Below are 26,503 nucleotides of genomic sequence, written 5' to 3'. Positions count from 1 at the left end.
AAAGGGCTCCTAGTGTGACTTTTATACTGGTTTAACGTGGTTGATGTGTGTGTATGTGTGTGTGTGTTTTTGGCACAGTGACACAGTGTGTTTGGTACTGAGGCAATTTATTTGTGATTCCTCACACAAAAAAAAAACCTTCAGTTTGTTTTTGTAAATTATGTCAAAAATTATGCAGGAGTGATTTTTTTTCCCCTCTCAGAACAGAAACAGTTTGCTTCCCTTACTTTTTGTTCTATATTCAATTTGAACTGTTCTATAACTACATTTTTATTACTTGAGACAAATCTATTCATTCAAAATGAATTTTTCTGTACTTTTAAATCTTTGTATTTAATTTTTTTTTTTTTTTTTGGTGTGTGTTTTTTTGTCATACAGTACCGGTCAAAAGTTTGGACACGCATTCCCATTCAAGTGAATGAGAAGGCGTGTCCAAACTTTTGACTGGCACGTTATATCTTCTTTATGTAATGTGTAAGTATCATAAATGAACAAGTCCTCCAAACCTTACGACGATACGGTTGTTTGCTACGTAAATGGCTTAATTCACCATGTACTGTGTCTTCGTAGTCTGCCATCACAAAGGACTTTGCAGAGAATAAGCCTGACTGCAATCAAGAATCACAGCAACAAAACTTTTTTTTTTATTAAGCAAATGTATGTAAAAATACATCTTTCTTTTAGAATTAAAACAAATTGCATATATTGGCAAACAGCAATACTTCATACAGTAATACAGTAAGTTACACATTTCAGTCAAAAAATATAATAACTGTACTTCTACAAAGTAATCAATCTTTGGATAGTTCTGCAAATATAATCCTTGAGGAGAAAAATAGCCCCCCCGAGCTTTGCATGAAATCATATAGGCTGTGTAAGAAATTGCATACTAATATACTGCCTACTGCATACTGCATAGTGTGTATACTGCATACTGCCTACTAAATGAGACTGTCCACACTGAGGAAATGCGCAAGCAAGCTATGACTAATGTCAAACATGTGCAAAAACGTTGCAGCAAAATTACCAAACAGGTGATATTTGGATAAACCGACCACATATTGGGAATCTAAAAGGTTACTTTCTCACCTGAAGAGCAATGGGCAGTGTGAGAAAGATACTGTGTTTTGTGAACGTCAAAGCATGTAAACCTTTTCTTGTGGACCCTAAGAACACAAATAGGACGCTGAAAAAGGAGTACAATAGGACCCCTTTCAAACTTAATAAAGTGACACTATTAAGAGCTTTTAGCCTAGCTCAAACTCTCGGCCACTGCAGTCTAAAGACACGCAATGCATTGTGGGGCAGCTCAGTAAATGCACTAAGCTCACGTCTCATACTTCTCTAAATCTTGTTTAAGTAGTATACATCTGCGGACACAAAATCCACACACACACACGACTCGCTTTCACGTCATACTTAGTAAGAATAGTAAGTTAGTAGGCGATTTCAAACACAGCCATAGGCTACAGTCACAAATACAGTATTTGTTTAAGATGCACTATGAAACAGCTGTGCAACTGTGCAAGGTTCTAGCAGTAGTCAGTTAAAGGCGTCCGTGTAGTCTCCAAAAATATGTCACCACTCATCCCAGGTTTGCAATCGTTTCTTGAATGAGCCACGTGTTGCTGCACTGTTGTAGGCAAAGCAACAGGTCCTCTACTCATTAAGTTATTGGTTCATTGTTTGCAGCAGATGTATATATATATACATTTATATATATAAAGCTCTAATGTTCATCGAGCTTTTGTGTGGAGGATAATACCACACATAGCATCGAATAAACAACACAGAATCATAAAAAAAATAATCAGCAAGACTTTAAAAGTCTCTCACGGCAGAACAGCGATAAAAGGTTCGCCTGATTTGCTACATGCATTCAGAAACTCAAAGTAAACAGCAGGCACCAGTCTCAGGGTGCACAGCGTGGCAGGAGGAAGGGGATTCTCCACCAATCAGCAGCTTTCATTTGGGTCAGTCGCCGAAATCTGGGATGTCGTCGTAGGAGTAACCCCGGTAACCCTTTGCGGCGAAGTAGGCAATTCTCAAATGGTAAAATCCAGGAAGGAACACGAGTAGCCCTATGATGATGACAGGAATGGTGCGGTCTGGATGCTGAAAATATAAAAGAAAGAAGAGGAGGAAAGAGAGTTGGGGGTGAGAACCTGTGATAAGGAGCTACATGTCTACTAAAGTAGACATTTCTCTGTATTAAGGGATTTATATACGACACAAAGCTTGGGAACCACTATTTACTCACAAACATATACATCATATACATACTGGAATATTGTACTTGGTAATGAGGTGCTGGAAGAGGCATCACAGAGTCTTTAATGTACTCATCAGGCTTTAACGTGCTTGTCTCTGTCGCCCGCCAGCATCAACATAAACATGCTGCGAATGAAAAGCGTGTGTGCAGGAGGCCCACAGACATGATGACTTCATCTGTCTGAGATCTGGTTTCATGTAGATCATGAGTCATTCCACATACACGGCAGCTAACCACAGGCAGTCCTTGCCGACGCCAAGTGAAGGGTTTCATTTCACCACCAGATGGCAGTCTTGTGCACTGAGTTACTATAGCCCTCTCAATGCTCTTTTTTTTCTCCTTTATTTTTTTTTTTTTAAAGATGCAGTGCTGCATAATCCATTGCAATGTCTATCATCTTGTTGCAGTTGTCAACATTTTAAAGGTCCCATGACATGGTGCTCTTTGGATGCTTTTATATAGGCCTTAGTGGTCCCCTAATACTGTATCTAAATGTAAATGGACTGTTTTTATATGGACTGTTTTTTATTCTAGTCTTAACTACTACTCAGAGCGCTTTAACATAGTACAGGAACCATTCACCATTCACACACACACATTCAAACACTGTGGCCGAGGCTGCCGTACAAGGCGCCACCTGCTCATCAGATAAACACTCACACACATTTACACTCCGATGGCACAGCATCGGGGGCAACTCGGGGTTCAGTGTCTTGCCCAAGGACACTTCGGCATGAAACTGCAGGGCCAGGGATCGAACCACCAACCTTCCAATTGGCAGGCAACCGCTCTACCACTTAGCCACAGCCGCCCTGGCTCTTCTATCTGAAGTCTCTTTCCCGAAATTCAGCCTTGGTGCAGAATTACAGCCACTAGAGCCAGTCCCACAATGAGCTTTCCTTAGTATGTGCCATTTCTGTGTCTGTAGCTATGGACCTTTTTTCACAGCAAACATGTTGACTTGTCATAGTAGGAAAAGCCCAGCTGAAATTGATAACCTTAACGATGGCTCCATTCCATCAAGTGTCCCAGTAAGCGATTTCAGTGAGTCAGCATGTACAATACCAGGGCCTCTCCTGAGTGGAATGCAGCCATCAGTAATGGTTTTGAATACACCTGTGCTTTTCCTACTATGAGCTGTCAACATGTCTGCCGTGAAAAGGTCTATTGAGGAGGCAAGGGGGAAAAAGGTGGAGGGTGGGGGTTTGGCCTTGACCAACTGCCACTTTGCTCGTTTGAAAGCCATGATATCTCTCTCTCTCTCTCTCTCTCTCTCTCTCTCTCTCTCTCTCTCTCTCTTTCTCTTTCTCTCTCTCTCTCTCTCTCTCTCTCTCTCTCTCTCTCTCTCTCTCTCTCTCTCTCTCTCTCTCTCTTCATGGGTGGGCCAAATTCTCTGGGCGGGCAAAGCAGAGAAAGGGTAGGTAATCTTCCTCCTTATGACATCATAAGGAGAAGAATCCAGATCGGCCCATCTGAGCTTTAATTTTCTCAAAGGCAGAGCAGGATACCCAGGGCTCGGTTTACACCTATCGCCATTTCTAGCCACTGGGGGACCATAGGCAGGCTGGGGGAACGCATATTAATGTTAAAAAAACTCATAAAGTGACATTTTCATGCCATGGGACCTTTAAACATTATGTTTGTACATGTTTGATGCACGTCATTCCCCCTCTCTCTGCCCTTTCAAGTCTAAGCTGTCCTATACAAATAAAGGCCTAAAATGCCCCCCCCCCCCCAAAAAAAAAGATCAGCGATCTAATGTCTGGGACGCTTCAAGACCACGCCTAGTGTGACATGTTCTATGACGTGTTCCTTGACATTGACCAATAGGAAGGCACACATATGTAAACATGGCGAAAAGGAGAGACGCTACTGCTGCTGTCTGGTGGAGGAAAGATACACACAGTGCCCATATATAGGCTTTTTTCACGGCAGGGATCGCCCCGCTTCCCAGCATTGCACGCTAGTGGGCTAGCCGCTAGCAGTTACCTGTTTCTCTTCACTTTGACCACTGACAAGCAAAGAAAACAAGCTATACCCTCCTACAACCGCGATGGCTGCACCTGATTGGATGAACGCTGCAGGTGGGGCTCCCGGATTTCAAAACAGACCTTGGTTACAGGTTGTTTGGAAAACGATCTCTTATTTTACAAAATAATAGTACACCGAAACGTGTTTCTGAAAACATTTTAAGTGAGAAATAAGCTACGCAGTTGCTGAATCTGTATTTATTTAAACTGGCCGACAGCGGCCAGTTTAAATGATTTTCGTGAGTTTTCGAGAAGCTGCTGCTCCACCAAGGCGTCGACCTATGAACTTGCACGTGATGTTCACGACAGCACGCGATAATCCGTCTGGGGGCTGGTCGGTGTCATGCTTGTAGTGTTGCCACTCTTCTGTCCAAGACACAGCAAGAATTTTTGGCAATTTGTCTGTCTAGTCTGACATAGTGACTGTCGTGAAAGACAAAAACTTGTGTAGTCTGATCCTGGCATTAGTGGAGGTTTTTTTACAGAGCTTTCAACCTCATCCAATGGTCTTCATCAGCCAATGGAGTATGCCCAGTTGTCATCAGTAGACTGACTTTCCATAGACGACAACTGAGTAAACTCCATCCACTGATAAAGATTAGGGCTGCGTCAGAAATCGCATACTATGCACAACATACTCAATATGTTTACTATCGTTGAACGTCCTTTTGTGTTTGAAAGTAAACAGCAGTATGTATCTTTTTGGACGCGCTGAGTTGTAATTACCAAGTCACTTCCTTGCCAGTTGGAGATGTGTAACCATGGTAACCCCAGCTCTACCAGCATAACAATTCTCAAATTACTGGAAAAGGTAAACAACTGGTCTAACAGTAGCAGGTGACATTCTCTGATATTTAATATGCAGAAATGTAACACACACACACACACACACACACACACACACACACACACACACACACACACACACACACACACACACACACACACACACACACACACAAAATAAAACAATACAATTAAACAACTTTCAACCCAAAACTCTAACATACTGCTGCAATATAACCTGCCTGAATCCCACCTTTCATTTATTCATTGCCTGAACCTTGTGTAATTTGTGGTATTAGATACGCTATTTCAACTTGGCGTGGGCTAATCGGCAAGTAGACGGCACAAATACACGAATGCTGCCTTCATGTCAGATCAAATTTTCTGCAAATACAATCTGCAGACTGGAAGAAAAAAAAAACACATTCAAATTAACCTCCTACTGATAATTACAAATGTAATATATGCAGGCCCAGTTATCTCCCACATGGAGTCAAGAAGCACAAACTACAGCAGGGGATCGACCAAAAGTTGGCACTCCGAGGCATAACATATCAAAATGATTAGTTTTGTTTAAACACACACAAAGCCATTGTAGCCAGGAAAGGCAGTGCAGCAGAACACTGGCCTCAAGGCAATAAAATGTCAGGACAACAGTTAAATTACAGCTATTTAAAAAGCAGCATGTTTTATTTACCGCATGAGTTGACATTTTGGAGGATGTGTCAAAGCTAGGGCTGGGTATTACACCGCAAGACTTTTCTGGTACTGACTGAAATGTTTTTATTCCGGAAGAATAGCTGCTGCAATGCAGAAGCTAATGAGGAATTCTAATTAAACAAACCAACAAACAATGCTGTCAAGTACCGAAAGCTGGCTTTCAATTGCTTATTCTTTAATCAGATATTTCCTGATTTAAATTACAAATGTTGCCGATGTGGCCGGGTTGGGTCAGTGGGTAGAACAGGCGCACATGTACTGAGAGGTTTATGCCTCGACGCAGAGGTCCAGCGTTCGAGTCCGACCTGTGACGATTTCCTGCATGTCTTCCCCCTCTCTCCCCTCTCTCACCTAGCTGTCCTGTCAAATCAAAAGCCCCCAAAAATTATCCAAACAACAAAAAAGATTTTACGATATTTCATTGAGTCAATTTACTCGTACGGCTGCTCATCTTCAGACGACATTTAACATTTGATTTAACACTGAAATTTAAGAAGAAAAGACATGTTTGTATTCCTCAAATTAAGGTATTGTATCGGTACTGAAACTCAGGTATTGTATCGGCACTAGTATTAATACAAATGATAACCAATCTTGGTCAAAAGAGCATCAGCATCTGTAAACTGGAGGAAACCCTGTATCATTATCTGTATCATACCCTGTATTTTTTTTTTTTTTTCTAAATGAACACAGTCATCATGATAGCAAAAGCCAAAGAATGTAAGTGCCACGTTGTTATGTCACTTTCTTGCCTGGAGTTAGATGAGAAGATTGATACCACTCATAGACATGAGAGTGGTATCAATCTTCTCATCTAACGCTCAGCAAGAAAGCGAAGAAGCGTATTTTCCAACATGTCAAACTTATTCTTTAACATCAAGACACATCCAAGGTGAACTGACTTGATAAATCAAACTGCCTTCAGAGGTGTCTGGAGACACATTTTAGTTCACGTATAGGAGCGACACAAAAAGAGATGCATCTTCCAAGCAGGAATTACACTCAGAACAGAGAGGAGGCAGGCAGCTCAGACAGAAACATTTTGGTCACAAATGGATTTCCAGGAGAACAAAGCTGACGGGGTATTTACTGTCCGTTTTAAGGAAGCGAGAATGTGACACGCTTCAGCGTAAGCTCTTTGGCAATAGGAGAAGAAATTGTATTTAAGTTAATGTACAGTACTGGGGACACATTTCAACTAGTGTCCAACCATACTGACTCCAGACAACATCTGGACCTGACACCCATCTATGTATTTTGCCATTGGAACAGATTTCATTACATTAACAGACCAAACTCACCTCGACCTGTATGGTTCCTGACAGAAGAAGAGCCCGAAGATGATCAGTAAGGAGCCAATCAAAAACAGGAATATTGCCAGTGCAATCGCCTTGTATGGGACCTTTGGTGGGCTTTTCTTGAACTGTAAAGTGTTCAATTGTTGGACAAAACACAAGACATTTAGACAGGACAAGTGTATTCTTTCATATGAATATTTTTTTGATTAATCGATTAGTTCTTTGGTCTATACTGTCATGAAAACGGTGAAATATGGCGATCAGTGTTTCAGTGCCCGAGAACTAGATTATATTCACATTAAAGAAGCTAGAATCAGAGATTTGTTTTACTTTATTTTTTTTTCATAAACAAATGACTCAAACCGATTAACCAGTTATCAAAATAGTTGGCAATTCATTTAATACAATACAACAAACAACTGATCGATTAATCAATTAATCGTTGCAGTTATACTCAACATTGCACTTGAAGAAGGTACTTTATTACTGGCATAATAAATAATAGAAGTTTTTCAGTTCATATCAAAACAAAATTAGCCTGTGTTCATCCCTAAACAGAAACAGAAGGTTTATCAGACTCGCAGCTACTCATATCTCCTCTGGTATAATCCCAGAAAACGTTGGAACATTTCCAGGAAGTCATTCATTGGGCTCGGTCATTCATCTCTAATTAATTGCCTGTGGTAGGAAACATTTTCCTAATTACCAAGCTCCTGGACAACCCGTAGAGCAGCATGAGGCATCGGAGACAGGTCTGGAGAGAAATAAAGCAAGCCTCTCACCTGCAGGTCTATGTAACCGTCGTCATCAGCAGCCAGCCGAGAGTACTTGACCTTGTTGTTGGAGATTCCAGCACCTAACATGTTGCTTCTAATTGCCTGCATTAGAAGCTGTCTGAAAATAGAGACACAGAGAGTTAATTAGTTATAATATCTACACAGTAATCTTTAATTCGGTCCTGTACTCTTTACAATAAATAGTTTGACAGGTTAAGTTATAGTGACCCCGGTATAAACAGTAAGTCAAAATCTCAATCATGGTAGACAACTTATATTACCCCACAACCCTGCTTATCATTTTTATTTATTTTTTTACTACAGTACACCTTGAGACTGAGAGGTTAGTGAGAGTTTAATTTCCACAGGGTCACTTCTGCTTGAAAATGTAAAACACTGAACTAGGGCTGCACGATATGACCTAAAATATAAATCACGATTAATTGCACATTTCACCTCGATAACAATAAATGAACGATAATTAATCACGTTGTTCTAAATCATCTTTTCTGAAGCCAAAATGTTTCCAGACGACGGACACTGCAGTTTTTTTGGGGGACACAAGTTGCTCAGTTTACTTGGACCCAGTGTTTGAGTTATCCCCCATTATGCTTTCCATGCGGCTGACTGGTCACGTGACTACACACGCGGTAGAATGTTTTTAAGGAGAAAGTAGGCCTATCAACAGGAAGAAATTAGCGTCATGAGAAAAACACGTCAATAACAACTTCAGAATTTCGACGTCCAGCCCTACACTGAACCGCCCTTTTCATTCAGGGTCTGACACAACTTTCCAGCATTTGCTTTCACTGTTAAGAGAAGGCCAAGGTCACCGACTGTCTCCGTTTCAAGTGGTAATTAGTCAAATGAAATGTTTTGCAGCACACTGTCTAAGAACTTAGAGGTGAACTTTTGATCTGTTTTCCCACAAAACTTGTTTTTCTACAAAACCTGCCTAGAACTGGGACTGAATGACTACTATTTCTAGCATTTATTCCACACATGCCAGTCAATAGTTAATAAGGACAATTTATTTACTCATGGATTTAACAGATTATCACTTTGTCATCTGATGTGGCATCCACACACAAAAAGAGAAAGAAAAACATCAAAATACCACAACACTGATCTGCCCCAGAGGGACTCGGAGAAGTGGGACTACACATGTGGTCGGATCTTCCTCAAAGCCTAAGTTTTGTTTATGTTGGAGAATTGAGCTCTGCGCACACTTGCACTTGAGCCCCCCCCCCACGGGAGACTAAATCCACGAATAAAAACTGTTGTTCCCGCTTGAACAAAGAATGTAGGTGCTTTTAGAAACATTCTGTTATTTGGCTGGCAGCTGTCACTTCAACTTGCCACAGAGCCTCTCTGATGGGGAAAGCTCCAGGTTATAGATGTGAAGTTACAGCACGTACTGCCAAAAGGGAATACTGTGGATTTAGCACCAAAAACTAAAATAAAAAGGAGGAAAGTGTTGAGGAGAGCATTTCAGGATTATTCGAGAAAAAAAACATTCTCAGCTTTGAAAGAAAACTAAAACTACAAATATGTGGGTGAATATTCATTAGTATTCATCTGGATTGGTTTCAGAGGGAGAGACGGAACCTTCTGTCCAAATACATATTTTTCAAAAGAGCGTTTTGTTGATGAGCGGCATTCTTCCAAAGGATATTGCCTAATTAGTTGTTGTTGATGGTGGCAGAGAAGCACTGTCGAACAAGTTGCTCCAAAAACTCCCATAGGTGTTCTGCTTAATGTGTGCTCCTGCTACAGACCTGGATGTACTCACCGACATTGTGACACTGTACATCAGATTTTGGGAGGACGACATGCAGACGGTTTTAGTCAGCACATAAAACAACAGTAACCCTGGGTTACAGCAACACTCACGCAGCTCCATTACGCCATGGAGGAGGCCCACAGAAGTGGGGACAGGATCCTCTACAACCAAGCCAGAAACCCACTAACAAAAAGCAGAACAGAATAGCAAAGAGGAAAACCTAAAAAAAAAACTGTTTTCCGGTCAACGACCCTGTGTCATGCTCCATTCAAACGGGAAATGTAGTACAAGTAGACTTTATATTTCACAATTACTGTTTCCCGTCAGATCGTTTATAGACGTCAACGTTTCTGAACGCACTTGAAGGCAGCTTTATTTCACAGGAAAGAGAGAAAGAAAGGAGACGAGCTTGTGTTTCGTTTTTTTTACCCCCATAGTATTTAAAACATTCTTGTGGCAGCAATAAAGGCAGTGATGTTTCCGGTTTACTGTACGGGATTCTCACAGCGCATCAAACCATAGCTCAAAACACACGACAAGTCTGATCCCGGGTTACATGATTGGTCACCGCAGCATGACGTGGGGTTTCTCCAAAAATTGAGTCGGTCTCAACTTTTTGTTGCAGGCACGCTGCGGTTTTTTTGCGTGTCCCCCGTGCGGCGACCCCTGTCGCAGCCTATGCACTACCCCCACTGAAAATGAAGGGAAAGACCTTTGTGTTTTTGCCGGACCGGCCAACGTAGTCTGTGTGAATGAAGCCTCAGTGAGAGGCCTGCAGGACATCACCAACTACAGGTGACACTGAGAAGCATCAATTGCCCATCACTGTAGGTTTGATAAACCCGCATTCGCCCAACCAACTGCACCCAGTGTTCAAAAATGAACACCATTTACCAGTCAAATGCTGGTAAAATATGCAAGTGGCTGGTAGATTTGCTTCACTCACCAGCCAAAAAACAATGGTAATCCATTGGTAAACTTTGAACATCCACTAGCCATTTGGGTGGTAGACAAAACGTTAATTTTGAACCCTGACTGCACCCGCTCACCCCTTCCCCACCGCCCACTGCCCCCCAGGATCTGTGAAGAGGATGTGTGTCAGCTCTTTCAGAGGCAGAAGATCAAGAAGGCACCAGGCCTTCTTGATCCTTCTGTCACCCTCTAAAAGTCTGTGCTGACCCACTGGCCCCTATCTCCACACAGATCTCCCAACAGATCACTGGAGCTGTGTGAAGTCCCCTTCCGCTAGAAAAGCTCCACTATCATCCCGGAAAGCTTCCTCTACAGGATAAGATGACAGGTCAGTGAATGATGCAGTCAACATGGGACTGCACTACATCCTACATCATAGAGCTGGGTGATATAGAGAAAATCAAATATCACGATATGATGATCAAATACATCCATATTGATATTGTGGCAATACTGTTGGGTCGACTACTGGTGCTTTCACAAAATATTTACACAACATTTTTGATAAATAAATCATAAATAATGTGCATGTAATGACTAGGTGGGTAAAGAAAAATAATAAAATAGCTAGAACAGTCTGGTAAGTTCAGAAAATTACATCACTTTACTGTAATGTAGCCTTTAAAACCAGCAAAAGACAACACTTACAATGTATTTTGCGATATTCAAAATGTAAGACAATATCTAGCCTCATAGTTTGATATCGATATAATATCGATATTTATTGACCAGCCCTACTATAACATACAAGGGACTAGAGCTCGGCCGATAAAGGATTTTTAAGGCAGATACCGATACAAATATTTGATGATTTAAAAATCCGATGTTCGAAATATATATATATATATATATATATATATATATATATATATATATATATATATATATATATATATAGTACGTACCCAAAAGTTTGGACACACCTTCTCATTCAATGCATTTCCTTTTTTATTTTCATGACTATTGTAGGTTCTCACTGAAGGCATCAAAACTATGAATGAACACATATGGAATTATGTACTTAACAAAAAAGTGTGAAATAACTGAAAACATGTCTTATATTTTAGATTCTTCAAAGTAGCCACCCTATGCTTTTTTATTAATAAGGGAAAAAAATCCACTAATTAACACTGACAAGGTACACCTGTGAAGTGAAAACCATTTCAGGTGACTACCTCATGAAGCTCATTGAGAGAACACCAAGGGTTTGCAGAGTTATCAAAAAAAGCAAAGGGTGGCTACTTTGAAGAATCTAAAATATAAAGACATGTTTTCGGTTATTTCACACTTTTTGTATTTCATAAGTACATAATTCATAGCATGTGTTTCGATAAATTGCAATGTAAATAGTCATGAAAATAAAGAAACACATTGAATGAGAAGGTGTGCCAAACTTTTGGCCTATACACTATATATAATTATAAATTATAAATTTTATATATATATATATATATATATATATATATATATATATATATATATATATACATACATACATTGATGAAACACGCTCGTTCAGAAAACAGATTTAGTTTAATTCCAAATCCACCTAGAACATGCATCGAGACTGGTGGACTGGTATACACCTGGCTGCGTCATATACCTCAATCTTCAGGTATCAATCATTTTCATTTCGGCCATAGACACAATGTCTTTGTACTATGAATTCTTCAGGACAAGTAATAAATTCAAGAAAGGGAATATGGCCTAATTTGATCCTACGGAGTGTTACTCTGCACTTGCTTTTTGATTATAACAATTAATAAAGCAACATTTTCATATTTTCAATAGAAGATATACTGTCTCTTACATCACATTAATTATAAACTAACAGGTGGGTGAGTTTTTTTTTTCTGTCTCAGTATTGACTGTCTCTCATTTGGACTCGGTCTTGACTTGGATTTGAACCTCCTTGGACCTGGTCTTGGACTCGACAAAGGTGGACTTGACTACAGCCCTGATCAGACCAAAGGGTTTCTTTCCACAGGCCGCCACTACGACGAACACTTAATTAACAACAGTCACATAGTGTCCGAAATAATCCCATTGCCTATAACCTTTTAACCTTAATCCCTGTGCAATAACCTTGTTACTTTACAACATCCACTGTACCTGTAAACTCTATATTTAATTTGATAGTTTAAATACAGTTTTAACATGTAAATGTCATCACTGTCAGATATAAATCTGAGCATGCTGTATACACTGCATTGTCATATCTACATACCTCATAAATATAAAGCAACATGTGACATCAATCATTCCATATTTATTCCAGCACCCTTTAATGTCGTTAAATGTAACAGGTTTTCAAATGATGAATACACAATGCAAGAGTTTAGTATTTTTACACCAGAACTATACCCTTGAAACTGCATTTTTAGACCATAATGAAGACATTTATAAAATATATATATATAATTTACCACTTAATAAAACAACAAGGAGGAGGGAAGATAACCCAAACTTCGTAGGGGAAGGGGTATTTGGATTTATGACGCAGTATCATTAACTTTACAGTCTATGCGCAGCATCTAAAATCCTGCCTAGCCTGGTTCAGTTAAAACAGATTACTGCATGATTATATGGTAGTTTTTATACTTAGGACACTTAAACATTTTAGTTCAACACTGTATTCTTTGTGAATGACGTGTAATTTATTAGCATGTAGCTATGTGCCGGGGTGTTATTCTAGTTCAATTAGCTATAACGGTAACGTTACATGAATTCTGTACTTTTTATTTCCTGCAACTGTGCCATGTCTTACAGTGTCGTCACCTAGCTAATTAAGTCGTATGCTATCAAATTATCAAAAAAAAAAAGTAAACACAAAGTTTAAATTCACAAACCTCTACTTTTCTAGCTAGCTAGATTAACCCCAACCCCCTAGCTAACATGCAGGGATTTAAATCCCTGCATGTTACACGGCTATTTAACGTTACTGTCCATGATATACAAGTCGCTTCTGTGCATTAATAACATTATAGCTGAGGCTTTTGTCAGCAAACACGTAAAAATGAAGATGCTCCAGATGCTGAGGTTACTGCTTAGTTAACCTGCCTTGGTTGTTTATGTCTAGCTAATAACCACTCACAAATTACCTAATTAGCTGGAGCGTTAGCTTCTTAGAAGTTTCGCTATCAAAAGCTAGCTAGCTAACGTAGCCTGACATACTCTTGGTTTTAAACTGGTTTCTTCTCCTCGTTCCTCTCTTACCTTTACTTGAGGTATAATTAACACCGTCAATGTTATCTGGCGCAGACTGCTCCTCTACGGTGCCACATCTGTTGTTTTCATTGATGGAAATCTAATCTAGCTACGTCAACTTCCTTATTTTCGAAGATTGCGCATGCGCACAAACATCTTATCCTGTTGCTTGTCCTGTTCACAGTTCACAGGCTTCATGTCTAAATTGTCAATCCATATATTGGCTTTTTAAAGTGAACTAATGATCCAATCATACAGCGTAAAAGTATTTAAAATGTCACCTCATTAAGGGTACAGAGGTTGTATCAGCAGAATAGACTCATTTACTATTATATTATTGGTTTATTATTAGTATTGGATTATTATTGTTAGTGATAATGAAAGTCATTTATTGTTGTACCAGGTCGAAGTGGGACTTATTTTAATGAATTTATACACTGTTTACGGCAGTTTAATCTAAAACCGATAGATCCTGTCCTTGATTGTTATTGGCTGAGCCTCATTCAAAGTCTGTAAAATACTGTGTACAACAATTCTTCATGCAGTCTTATATAAAATGATACAAGTATAAATTCACAAAATTGAAACAGTTGGGTAAAGTACCTCAAACCCTTATTTAAGTACAGTAATTGAGTAAATATAGGCTACTTTGTTACATTCTACCAACAAATTGTGATTAGTTGGTTATCAAATATTTTATTCCAAAACTACAAGAATACTGCAGAAAGAAGTAGCCTACTTGTTGCAACACTGTTACATCAATGAAATAGCCAGATAACTGTAACAACTGTGAGATATGTCTTTTATCCTATAGACCAGGGGTGTCAAACTAATTTTCACTAAGGGACACACTGGAAAAAGAGAATCACACCAAGGGCCAGACATGTAGGGCCTTATCTTGCACTCAGCGCAATTGCCTTTGTACACCGACGCATGTATCATTCCTAGTTTGCACCCGACGCACAACGGACTTTTCCCTCCACAGACGCACGTCGGTAAATTAGGGAATGTATTTGCGCTCCCGGGGGCGGTTCAGCGAAAAGAGGAGGCGTGTTCCGGCGCAAACGTTCCCTGGTGCTATTTTGCAGTTTCAGAAAACAATTCCGCCACAGACCAGAAAAAACCCGGTCTAAAGTCAGTGGCGCTAGTCTAAAGTCAGTAACGCGTTATTGAGATGCTATTTTAGGGGCGCATGCTTGCCCATAATGTAGCGTGTGCACAACGCATACACTTAGCTTCTCTCATCTAAACGGATGCAGCAGTTCCCATTTTTGCAAACCATACATAAATACAAGGATAAATATTACTGAAAAAATACTAAATACTGAAAATGCGCTTCAGGTGTCTGGATAGATCAGGAGGCACTTTACAGTACAGTCCTCAAAAAGTCGCAGCATTCTTTGTGGCTTGTTGTGTTTTACATATTTCCATGAATCATGGATGTGTTGATGACATAAATGAGGAAATATTAGAGGACTTAAGGAGACGTGATGTTGAACTACGGTGGGATTGGACACTCCGGCAGAATCTGGTCCAGGAGTAATGCGCAATGCGCTCCTGGTGGAGCAGGTGGACGGAGGTGGAGTGGGGGGAGGAGGAAGGGGCACAACAGGTGCAGGTGGTGCGTTTGGAGGCCCACGCTCCATGGCTGCAGCAATCCTCTCCAGACTTGAGGAGATGCGCCTGAGAGGCCGCAGCAACATCGCCACCCGGTCAAGACGGGCATTTATTACTTTGCTCTTTTTTTTAAACATTATGGTAGTTTTTTTCCTCATTTTTGTTGTTTTTGTTCTGACTTTTTTGTGGCTTTCTCAGACATTTTTCAACTTTTTGTACATTTTTTGCTTTTCCGACATTTTTGTACTCTTTTTGTCGCATTTTTGTTGACATGAAGCCCTACAAAAGTCATCAAAAGAATTCCTTAGCAATCATAGAATTTAGCAAATCAAGCAAAACAATGATAATTTTAAACAACCTTTTTCACAGCCTGAATATGAAAACTCTCTGCTTCTGGGGGAATCTCTGAGTCTCAGAGTCGGCAAATCTGCCATATTCTGCTTGTGTCAGGTAATTGCAGCACTTTCCTGTGTTTTTGGCTTGTTGCAAAACTAGGTGGGCCAAAATGTATTGTGAACCCAAATTGATATACGGGCCAGTTCTAAATCTACAAGGGGCCTGATTTGACCCGCGGGCCTTGAGTTTGACACATGTGCTATAGACATTTGTACGCAATGCCTTTTTCTCTGTCCTTACCTTTAATTTTCCTGAACGTGTTGAGAAAGCAGCCATATCTTCTTCACCCGTTCTGCAGTGTATTACAGAACATTGACAGAGATGAGCATTTTCAGCAAAGCCCTTTTTTTTCTAAGACCCTTATCATAAACTGAAGTGTTGCATGATGTCCTAGCTTGCTGTGTGTGTTTGTCTTCAATATATGTAAGGTCACAACGATTTCAAGTCAAACAAAGGTAACTGAAGAATAAGCATCTTCACCCTCTACTCTAAATTCCAGGCATGCAGTCCTCAAAAACACTTCATCCTTGGGTTTGTCAATGCTATTTTTCTTCTGTTAAAGTTCCATTACACTCTTCTTTATTTGTACCTATACTTTTACTTTCAACTCTATTCCTCTTTGTAATCACATTCCAGGCTATTTGCTGATTGGCTCTGCAACTGTGTGGTTTCGGGGGAAATGGATGACACTGTACTTCCAGGAAAACATGACTTTGAGCTTTTTATAAAGTGGATTGCCTGCCATGACGGTCAGTCAAATTATTAGTGTTAAACCGATATGGAAATTTGAAAGCTGATACTATCACTAATGTTTTTTTGTTAAGAAGTTGCAAAGAGCTGCGATTCTCCAGAAATACATTTCTTCAGTATTCCCAGCAGATTTATCTTCTTTGGACTGTGACAACTCAATTTGTGCAAAAGAAAGGACGACTCTCTCGTCAAACCCACGCAAACTGTTTGAAGCTCTGTGATAGAAAACGCGGCAACCTACATCATCTTGTAGTAAGCCACTTCCCACCCTTGATAAGTGCATGCAGTGAATGTGCATCAGCACACAGGTATTATTTTGGGATTTTTTACCATGTTATCATGGTGTCAGCAACAACAAGCAACAATCTCCACTTGAAATTTGTTCCTTGTTAGTGGAAGTGTCAATTGAGAGTCCATCATCTTAAGTTACGGTCATTTAGATTTAATAATGCTATAAACATTTATCTATCGGATTTGGAGTGTGCAGTATGTTCCACTCAAATGATATTAACTGATGAATGTTATTAATAATGGTTGCTTCACTGCAGTTTTTGCAGACTATCAACGGCTATCAAACTATCTTCTATAGTGGGAGTAAACATCAGATAGGAAGAGGAGGAGAGTTCACACAGTTCAGGAAATCCTGATACAAAACAAAAAAAAGATAAAATAAATAATTGATCTTTCACAGACTAGCCATTAAGCTGCATCACAGACATAAGGTACTGTACATTAGTCCCTTGTTGTGTACAAAAAAATGTGATTCGGATCGGTTCTTCCTTGGCCTATGCTACACCCTTCCATGATGTTTTCATGGAAATTGGGCCAATGATCCTGCTGACAGACAATCAAACCCAAACCGAAGACATAACCTCCGTGGCGGAGGTAATAAAGTGACACCTTTAATAATAATCACTTTGGAAATAATGACATATTGCATGCCACAATCTGCTTTATGAAAATCCAAAATATATTGTAGCACTTTTAATCAGAGTGAACATCTTTTTGTTACATGGACACATCCAAATAACTCCCTCACAACCACATTCATGCCATTTTGGAAAGAAGCTGGCAGTAATAAAGACTAAAAAGTGTATAACTGGAGGGAACAGACAGTCTTTTTCTACTAATGACAGGAAAGAAGGGCCCTTTGCAGAGGACTTGCTGTGTGCAACTATGAACTCTATCATAAAAGACAACAAACTTAATACTTCACTACTTTGATCATTGTGAAAAATCCAGACAGCCATGGGCGAGTCAAGTAAAAAGAAAAATCTGTCATAACCTTTACCTCAGTGCTAACAGAATAAAATGCACGCACACTTCAAATTACTTATGAGCCACATTTCTTTCTATCAAATACTGCACCACCAGACCCATCTGAGTAATTTATGAACACTATTAAAGTCAGGGAGCCAACTAAAATTGAAGTGAACTCCTCACCAGATATAAGAGAACCCCAGGAACAAACTTTTTGTAGAACTCATGTTTGTTTTTTAGAGTTTTACAAACACCTCTGGTCAACTATATTACTATACATCGGTTTTTTAAACTTAGTCCCAAACATTCCTCATTATTCAATAGCCAGTCAGGTGCACTTAAAGGTGCTGTAGGTAGGATTGTGAAGATCCAGGAGCCAAAGAATTTGAAACTTCTCAGTCCCTCGCCCCTTTCTGCTGAAGCCCAAACGGTCTCCTAAGCCCTTCCCCCCACAAGGGAGAATGAATGCGTGTGCATGAGCAGTGATTGACATGCAGTTAGAACCCTGAGGAGGATCTGAACAGGGAGCTGTTGATTTTTGCAAATTGCACTACAGATTTTTTTTTTTAAATTACCTGCGTAATGTAGTTCTACTCAAACATAGGGTCAGTTTAAGCAAATATGAGTTTAGTTAGTTAGTTTTATAAGTCTTACCTACTGCACCTTTAATAAAATAGATACGATCAAATGTACAAAAAGTCTTGAGGTACACAGTGCACATGCAGTAAACTATCAATCAATTGCCCTATGGCACTCTAATAAAACTAAATAAACTAAAACTCTTGGTATTTATTTATTGTGTATACGCTGCTGAGTCTGGGTAACACATTTTGTTCCATGTTTTTAACATGCTTGAATGACAATAAGCTATCTGAATCGGAATAAAAAAAAAAAACTGTTTCAGTCTACGGTCATCAGAAAGTGCTGAAAGGTTCCTGCTGAAAATGAACACCAGGAGGTGCGCCTGCTACCACAGAAAATCTCCCGTGACCTGCTCCATTATATCCACAGGATGTTTACTCCTGCTGCTGCTCCAGATGTGAAATGTACACAGTGCCACGCCTGCGGTGGTCGAGCTGACCGGACATCCTGCTCACATCTACGGGCCCGAAATGTACAGTACGTGTGTTGTGTAGTTCAAATGAACGAAGAAAGACTAAATACTAGAAACTCCTCTTAGTATAACACAATGTTATTCAAAACCACTAAAATAACCATAAAGTAGAATTGACACCTCCTTAAAACAGTTTCAACAAAAATGAGATGAGACTGACTTTTAGCGTTTACCTAACGTACAACTAATAAATATGTCCCGTGCATCTCAAGAACTCGCACTTGACACTGCCCTTTCTTGGGTCATCAACAATACACAAGAGTCAAATCGATCGGAAGACAGACAGAGAGAGACCCCTTCCATTTTATTTGGAATGGAGCCACCAGAGTATTTGCATTAATCATTAGGACTTTCCTCAAGCTGGCTTAACCATGTCCCAGGCAATAATTGCATGCCATGGGCCATCTTTCCATTTCATTTCCATTTGAGTTGTTTCCTCTTCATGCCCAGACTGTTGATGTATCCATCCTGGTTGTCTATCAAGCCCAGCGGCTTTATAAGTTAAGGAAACAAAAGTGCTCATTTTAAATTCCCTTTACCTATTTCTAAGTGCATTCCATGATTAATTGGTCCCACCGTATCCATTTTCCCTAAACAGGTCCCCTGGTGTATCACAGGCATCCGCCAGCATCTCTGCAGAGCCCTGCCCAGCACAGGAAATCAAATTAGGATTGACATCATTTCTGTGAACCGCCTACCTTGCCGTGTCTACACAGGGATGGAAAACAGTGCGTCATACATTTGATGGATGTAAGTGCTCCATCAGTCTCTCTTTAAAATAATGTATCTGTGGTCTAAGAAGGCTGCGAAGGTATGCGTGGGAGTTTCCGTATCAGAGCTCAAGCTTCTCTTCCCGCCTGTGAGACAGGCAGCAGGTCAGGACAGTACACACAGGTTGCCGAGCAGGCTCGGAAAATGATAAGGCACAAGGCACCTATAGTAACACGTGTAGGATGGTTGAATTGAATCATTTTTAAAACTGCATATCATCATATTAATCCTTATTTTCTGCAACCCAATACCTTATGAGATATATTTAGTTTGATCGTTTTGACCAAAGATAACAGCACAGGGCTAACGTACAAATTCACCACATAGCGTTAGCTATACAGTAGCTGCTTGAGCAGCGTTAGAAGACTCATCTAATGATCAGTTAGCAAGTTAACGTTATGTTAGCTTAGGGTGACCAGACGTCCCGGTTTGACCGGGACAGTCCCGATTTTGAATTGCTTGTCCCGAGTCCCGACAAAAGCCTGTCGGGACGCTAAAATGTCCCGGTTTACACCAGGAGCAGCTTGAGCCGAATTTGTCGGGTCTTCAGCCCCAAATTTTTTGAGTTTAGCCCCAAATGTAACTTTGTCCAGTTTATTTTTCTGAGGTGAATAGAACGGGCAGCTACGTGCGGGGTCTGACCATCATGCCGTATTTGTTGCTATCACCTAGCAACCGTCTCTAAGTGAGGAAAGTTTTCGGAGGAATCCTAGCCAAATCAGTATAATACATTGATGCCATCAACACAAAGTTTAGGAGCGCAATACTACTGATTTAGTTTGAAGTTCCTGTGACGTGACGTTTCCAGTCTACTTTTCAGACTCAAACACACAGAGCTGAAACAGACCTGTGCGTCGCTTATGCAGGGCAGCTTCAGGTTAATGGATGCGCTCTGCTGTTGACATGCTGTGGCAGATGTGTTGCGTTTGTGCTCCGTGTATTTCTGCAGCAGTAGTTTCGGGTTTCCACCTCCGATGTAGAGCAGCGTACAGCCACTTCCCAGCTAAACTATTTGTCTCATTCAGAGACCAGAGACCCAAACGGGGCTCTGTGTCTGTCAGAAGGTCTGAGATCTACCGTATCAGCACAGCAATCACATAATGCACAGCAGACTATGGTGCAGGAAGCCTATAGATTATTTTCTGAAATATAGTGACTTTATTCTTGTAATAGCCTATTATAACTTTATTTTTCTCAAAATATCACGACTCCTCCAAATCACAGAGAACACAGATATACTGTATTTTGAATGTGCACAAAGTTCTGGACATTGCTCAAACACATCTGAAATATTACAGTCCAGAGGTTTATTAATACATTAACAACAAAAGACGCAAAACAGGAGGGAGGAGTAAATGATGCCTAGGCTACATGTGTGCTGACAGATATAATTAGAAAAGTCAATCCAAAGGAGAATAAATAGCTGAAAGCAATACAGAATGCCTGAGAGCCTTACTTCAATATATTCCATTATGTTTGGATTGTAATCTGTGTTTCTCTTTACATAAAGATATTTGCAGCATACATTGATTCAGAAAAATTTTGAAATAGCTGCATAAAAATTCACCAGAATGCAGGAAATTAAGTGTTTAATATAAATCTCACACTAAACTGAAAAAGGCTGTTGCTGCAATTTTGTTAATTTTACAGGAAAAAAACACTGTTATTATTAGATGAGGAGCCTACGATCAAAATAATTAAGTTACTGTCTGTGTCTATGTCTGACCTGGGCTGGGACATGTTCACGTTAAAAAGTGTCCCAGTTTTAGCTCCCGGAAATCTGGTCACCCTACGTTAGCTAATGTTAATTTGTTGCTATTTCATTAGAATGAAATTACATAAAGTGAATAACCCTGACTAAACGCAACGTGAATACAACTTTTATTAAACAACACTTGTCAGTGAACATGTTTTCTGCCCAAGTTCGGCTGGTTGACCATGACGACGACGACAACAAATCCCATGCTACGTCACGTCATCAAAGTCCGTCAGTTTTGTTTTTGATTTGATTGAGAGACCCCTAGCGGCCAAAAACTACATATTGTACGTGTAAAGTGGCATTGATTGAGTTTGGCCTCCAGGGGGAGCCAGGTAGTTAGAAACAAAACCAAAACAGTGAGCTAAAAGAAGCTAAAATGTCGAGTTGGGAGCGACCGCTTTCTCATTACTTTAGTCATTTGATTAAATGTTAATATAAAACTATTGATTAATGCAGATTTTTTTTTTTAAACACTTGGATGCTTTTTGCAGGCACTTGGCATTAAGTCAGAATATAATTAGCATATAATTCAGCTAACTTTTTGGATTGCTTTTGAGTGTGGCAAACAAATATCCATCCACTGCAGACAGTAGTGCAACTGCAGTATCTCTCCCGCTTCCCATAACTCTGTGTGCCGAGCTTTATTCAAGGCTGACTCACAGAAAAAGCCTCAGAGCAGTTAACCAAGAGCTCCATATGTGTTTGTCATCAGTGGCAGCCAGGATACCAGTTTGCCCTTTATAGCAATAAGCTGAACCTTGAAAAGACCAAATAAACACGGCTGTGATATTTGTGTAATGTCTCAGACATTTCTGGAATTTAGAATTTGTATAATGTTGTGGGCAGTGGCATGCCCAAGGACTTTTATATGTGCCTTGACAGAATAAAGGTTGAAAAAAACACCACATTAAGTAATACATGGAATATTTGCTAATATAAAAATGCTTTGAGAAAGCAAAGAAATCTGCATATTGTGGAGGAGTATGATAAAATCTTTATGTATCTGCTGGAGCTCGAAAACCCATGAGACATTAAGGTTTTTCGAAAAGGTGCGAAGTGCCTTCCCCAAACTTGATGTTTAGGTTCCCTGTCATTTTTGCAGTCTGCGAAGTTAGAGGTAGCCATCTTTGCTTAGCTGAGTACATTAAAAGTTTAAGTAGCTCTGGAAAGTGTTTCTGAATGTCTCGTCTCTTTTTCTCATTAATTAAATCATCCTGGATGCTGGTATTCAGCCAGCCTCGCTCCTGAATTCAAGCAGCAAACTGGATGAACAATTAGGTGCACTAATCTCACGAGGGCAAGCCTTTACCTCCCTATGAATAATTTAGCATTTAACCAGCTGAAGCTGATAATAACGAAATGTATTTCCCTCTGCCAAGCGGAGGCTGCAGCCGCGTGTGTTTGCCTTCCACTGGCAATGTAAGCAGAGCGTGGGCTTTTCACAAAATACAATCACTTACTGATGTCTGAAGCTGAATGTGAGAGGACATCAGTTGTGAGAGGATGCCCTGAGCGCTACAGTGCAGTAATGGCTCACTGAGATGCCTGTCTGCCTAAGATGAGGAGCCTGACCTTTAAAGTGAAAAGTTTTACTTTTATATATTTTTTTGTTTTTTTTTAGAAAGGTAACAACAAGACAAAAACTGCAGGCAGGAGCTGAATAGCACAATCAGAAACATTTGGGTCTGGGATAACTGACCAAGATGGACCAATTTCAGGACAACAAAGTCAAAATGTTCTGTTGTTACATGTAAGCACCAGTGTGAGTGTCCTTTTGCAAGCAACAATAATTGCACCGATCAAGGAAAGGGAATAGAAAAAAAAGAGGAAGAAAGACTTTTCTTATTGATGTGAATGTTGGGTGTGTGAGTCATTCTCTAAACGTTGAAAATAAACTGTCAAGCTGTCATTTTAGGGGAGGAACACACAACTCCTTATAGTAAACATCTGATAGAACTTCATGACCTATGCAAATGAGCAGACAGGTTCAGGGAGAGGATTTAAGACGAGCGCATCTTCCCAAATAACTGCCTTAGGTCTCTCAGATCTTCCAACTTGCAACTTGACACATACCTTATACGTATCTGGAGACCAGGTTGCTTTTATATTTAGTGGCACTTGTTTTGTAATGTTCTTACTGAGAGATTCTCTTAAGAGTCTACAGCCATAGTGGCTCTGTGAGGTTGTAGTTATAGGTGGTATAAAAAAAAAAAAAGTGGGGGAAAAAAAAAAAAGGGGAAAAAAAAAAAAAAAAAAAAAAAAAAAAAAAAAAAAAAAAAAAAAAAAAAAAAAAAAAAAAAAAAGGAAAAAAAAAAAAAAAAAAAATTTGAAAAGGAGGTGCTGCCGCACCAACAGGGGGTGCTGCAGCACCTCCAGCACCCCTACTTCCCGCGTCTAGGGGTCAGTGGTATTCAGGGAACTTTGACAGTCCTTGTTACTTGTGGCGTTTGTCACCTCTGGTAGCTGTGTGTCAGTCTCTGAGCTGTTAGTTTGTAGACGGATGTCCACGCGATTTCTCCTCAAGGCTGCTTTGCGATCTGTCTGGATGAGGTAAGAAAAAGGGGGGGAACCTCCTGCTGTACAAGTCCCTGCTGTGTCCACATTCCTGTCGAATAGTCCAGAAGGCGGACTCTGTCCCCCTGGCTTCAGGTACGGCAGGTGTTTTGCACTTTTGTCATGCCTTTCTTTCTGTTTTACTTTCTCCTTTTCTTTTGCTTGTGTCACCTTGACTGTTTGGCAGGTTGTCGTGCATGGGCAGATTAGTGCGAATGCGATGTCCCGTCAACATCTGGGCTGGTGACAGGCTCAAACTCACAGCTTGAAAACTGTGGTCCATTATCCGAAAACAGTTCATTTGGGACTCCGTGTCTCGCAAAAACATTCTTCAGAAAAGCTATGACGGCTCTGCTGGATGTGGATTTTTTTTTTCCATTGCATTCGAACAAATCCACTCCAACCTTGTAGTATGGGTACTTGGGCACCGGGTGTGGCATCAGCGGCTCTGCGTGCTGTTTGGGTCTGTATGTGAGACCTATTTCACAAGAAGCTGTAGTACGGCTAATATCTGTGTTTATTCTTGGCCAATACATGAGTCCCCCCCCCTTTTTTTTTTTTTTTTCCTTCCTTCATAGTTTCTTTACTCAAATTTCTTACTGTAGTAACATTGCCGTGTTGCGGTGGAATGACAAACTTGTTCCCTTTGAATATGATGCCATCCACAACAGTGAGTTCTGTTCTACACATCCAGTAGTCCTGTATTGCAGCTGGACATGTTTGTCTTTGTTCAGGCCATCCTCTTTGTATTGTCTCTTTTAGTGTTCTCATGGTCTGATCAGTCTCTGTCTCTTTCCTGATCTGCTCTGTTCTCTCTTCAGAAACAGGAAGGGAGGAAACTATCCTGTCCACATAAGCCTGAATTTGTGCATGTGTTGTTTCATTTTTGTCAACTGCACGAGAAAGTGCGTCTGCAGCGAACATGTACTTGCCTGGTGTGTAGGTCATATTCACGTTGTATTTTTGCAGTCTTATCATCAGGCGTTGTATCCTCATAGGACAGTCGTTGAGTGGCTTTGACATGATTGCTACCAGGGGCATATGGTCTGTTTCCACCTCAAAAAGCTTGACCATATACATACTGTTGGAATTTTTCACATCCGTAGAGTGCTGGCTAATAGCTCTTTCTCGATTTGAGCGTATCTTGTCTCAGCTGATGTCAAGGCTCTGGACGCGTAGGCAACAGGTTGCCAGTCTTTGTCATGCAGCTGTAGCCATACTGCCCCTAGTCCATACTGTGACGCGTCAGCTGATATCCGTGTGCTCTTTTCTGGGTTATAGAACTTAAGCACAGGTGAGTATTCTCTTCTGATTTTTAAAACAGTCTTCCTGTTCATGTGACCATGTCCATTCGTGGACCCTAGTCCCTCAAAACAGTCACTGTATTCCTTCATGAGTGAATCGTGATCGTTAGCAGGTTGCAATGAGACTACAAAAACTCTTTTTACAAGGTTCAGCCGTTCGCATGCTTTTAATCCCAATATTGGCTTGACAATCATATCAACAATCAACAGCATTTCTTTTATTTGCTTACCGCTGTGTTGGAATGTTGCAATGCCAGCCTCCTTTGACTGGCACTTTTTCTCCTGTGTAGCCACTCACTTTTGTTTTCACAGGGAATATTTTGCTCTATTCTAAATAGCCAAAGTTATTACAAGGGGATCACAAAGGTCTGTACAAAACTTAATAGCAATCCATCCGATAGTTTCTTTATTCAATAAATTGTCAACTTCACAGTGCCACTACAGGAAAAGTCCTGGAATCACAGAGGTCATGAGGATACACCGTCTGAACCATGAATGTCAAAATGGTATGCCAATCCGTAGATGTTGAGACATTTAAATGGATAGTTGAAAACTTTGACCTGCTTGTGGCGCTAGGTAAAAACTCAGGGGGATCACCAAAGCCTTTAGGATTCATCCTCTGGGGACCATGAATGTCTGTACAAAGTTTTATGGCAATCCATCCACAGTATATTTCAGTCTGGGACCAAAGTGGTGGACCGTGTATGCTCTTAGTCTTAATGCAGTCAGGTTGAAGTCACAGAACAATTAGCCAGCTGTGTGCTCATGCAAAGTATTTTAAAATACCAGTTGCTTCACCAAATGTACATCTACAAACTGTTGTGTTCCTCACGCGCTCTGGGGCGGTGGGACCTGTGCAGTATCCATGAGATGATTCTAAATTCTTCTTCTTTCTGTTCACTGTTCTTAAAGTCAGGAATAAACATCAGTTTACTGAATAAAGGCAACACTCAGCATTATCATCCATATGTTGATGAGCTCAACATTGAGTGCTACACCTGGCATATCTACCTCTGTTCTCTCATTTGATCAGAGGTGAAAGAACAAATCAAAGCGAGTCCATCCGTTTTTAGGCTTTAACTATTACCACTTTCTAAAATCTATGTAAATTCCACAGACTCTAAACAATAAAAAA

General features: G+C 40.2%; 1 protein-coding gene across 1 annotated transcript; it reads right to left on the bottom strand.

The window, feature by feature from the left end:
• Positions 1 to 621: 621 nt before the first annotated feature.
• On the bottom strand, positions 622 to 13,996 carry tmem230a (transmembrane protein 230a). The gene is given in 5 exon segments (XM_039780670.1): positions 622 to 2,115; positions 7,110 to 7,141; positions 7,144 to 7,231; positions 7,889 to 8,000; positions 13,854 to 13,996. Coding segments are annotated over 4 exon segments (363 nt in total). The 5' UTR covers positions 7,991 to 8,000; positions 13,854 to 13,996; the 3' UTR covers positions 622 to 1,974.
• Positions 13,997 to 26,503: the final 12,507 nt, after the last annotated feature.

Source organism: Perca fluviatilis, chromosome 17 (genome assembly GCF_010015445.1).
Source record: "Perca fluviatilis chromosome 17, GENO_Pfluv_1.0, whole genome shotgun sequence".
In the NCBI taxonomy this organism is placed as follows: Eukaryota; Metazoa; Chordata; class Actinopteri; order Perciformes; family Percidae; genus Perca; species Perca fluviatilis.
The sequence above is the reverse complement of the archived record's forward strand: the minus strand, read 5'-3'. Positions and strand labels throughout refer to the sequence as shown.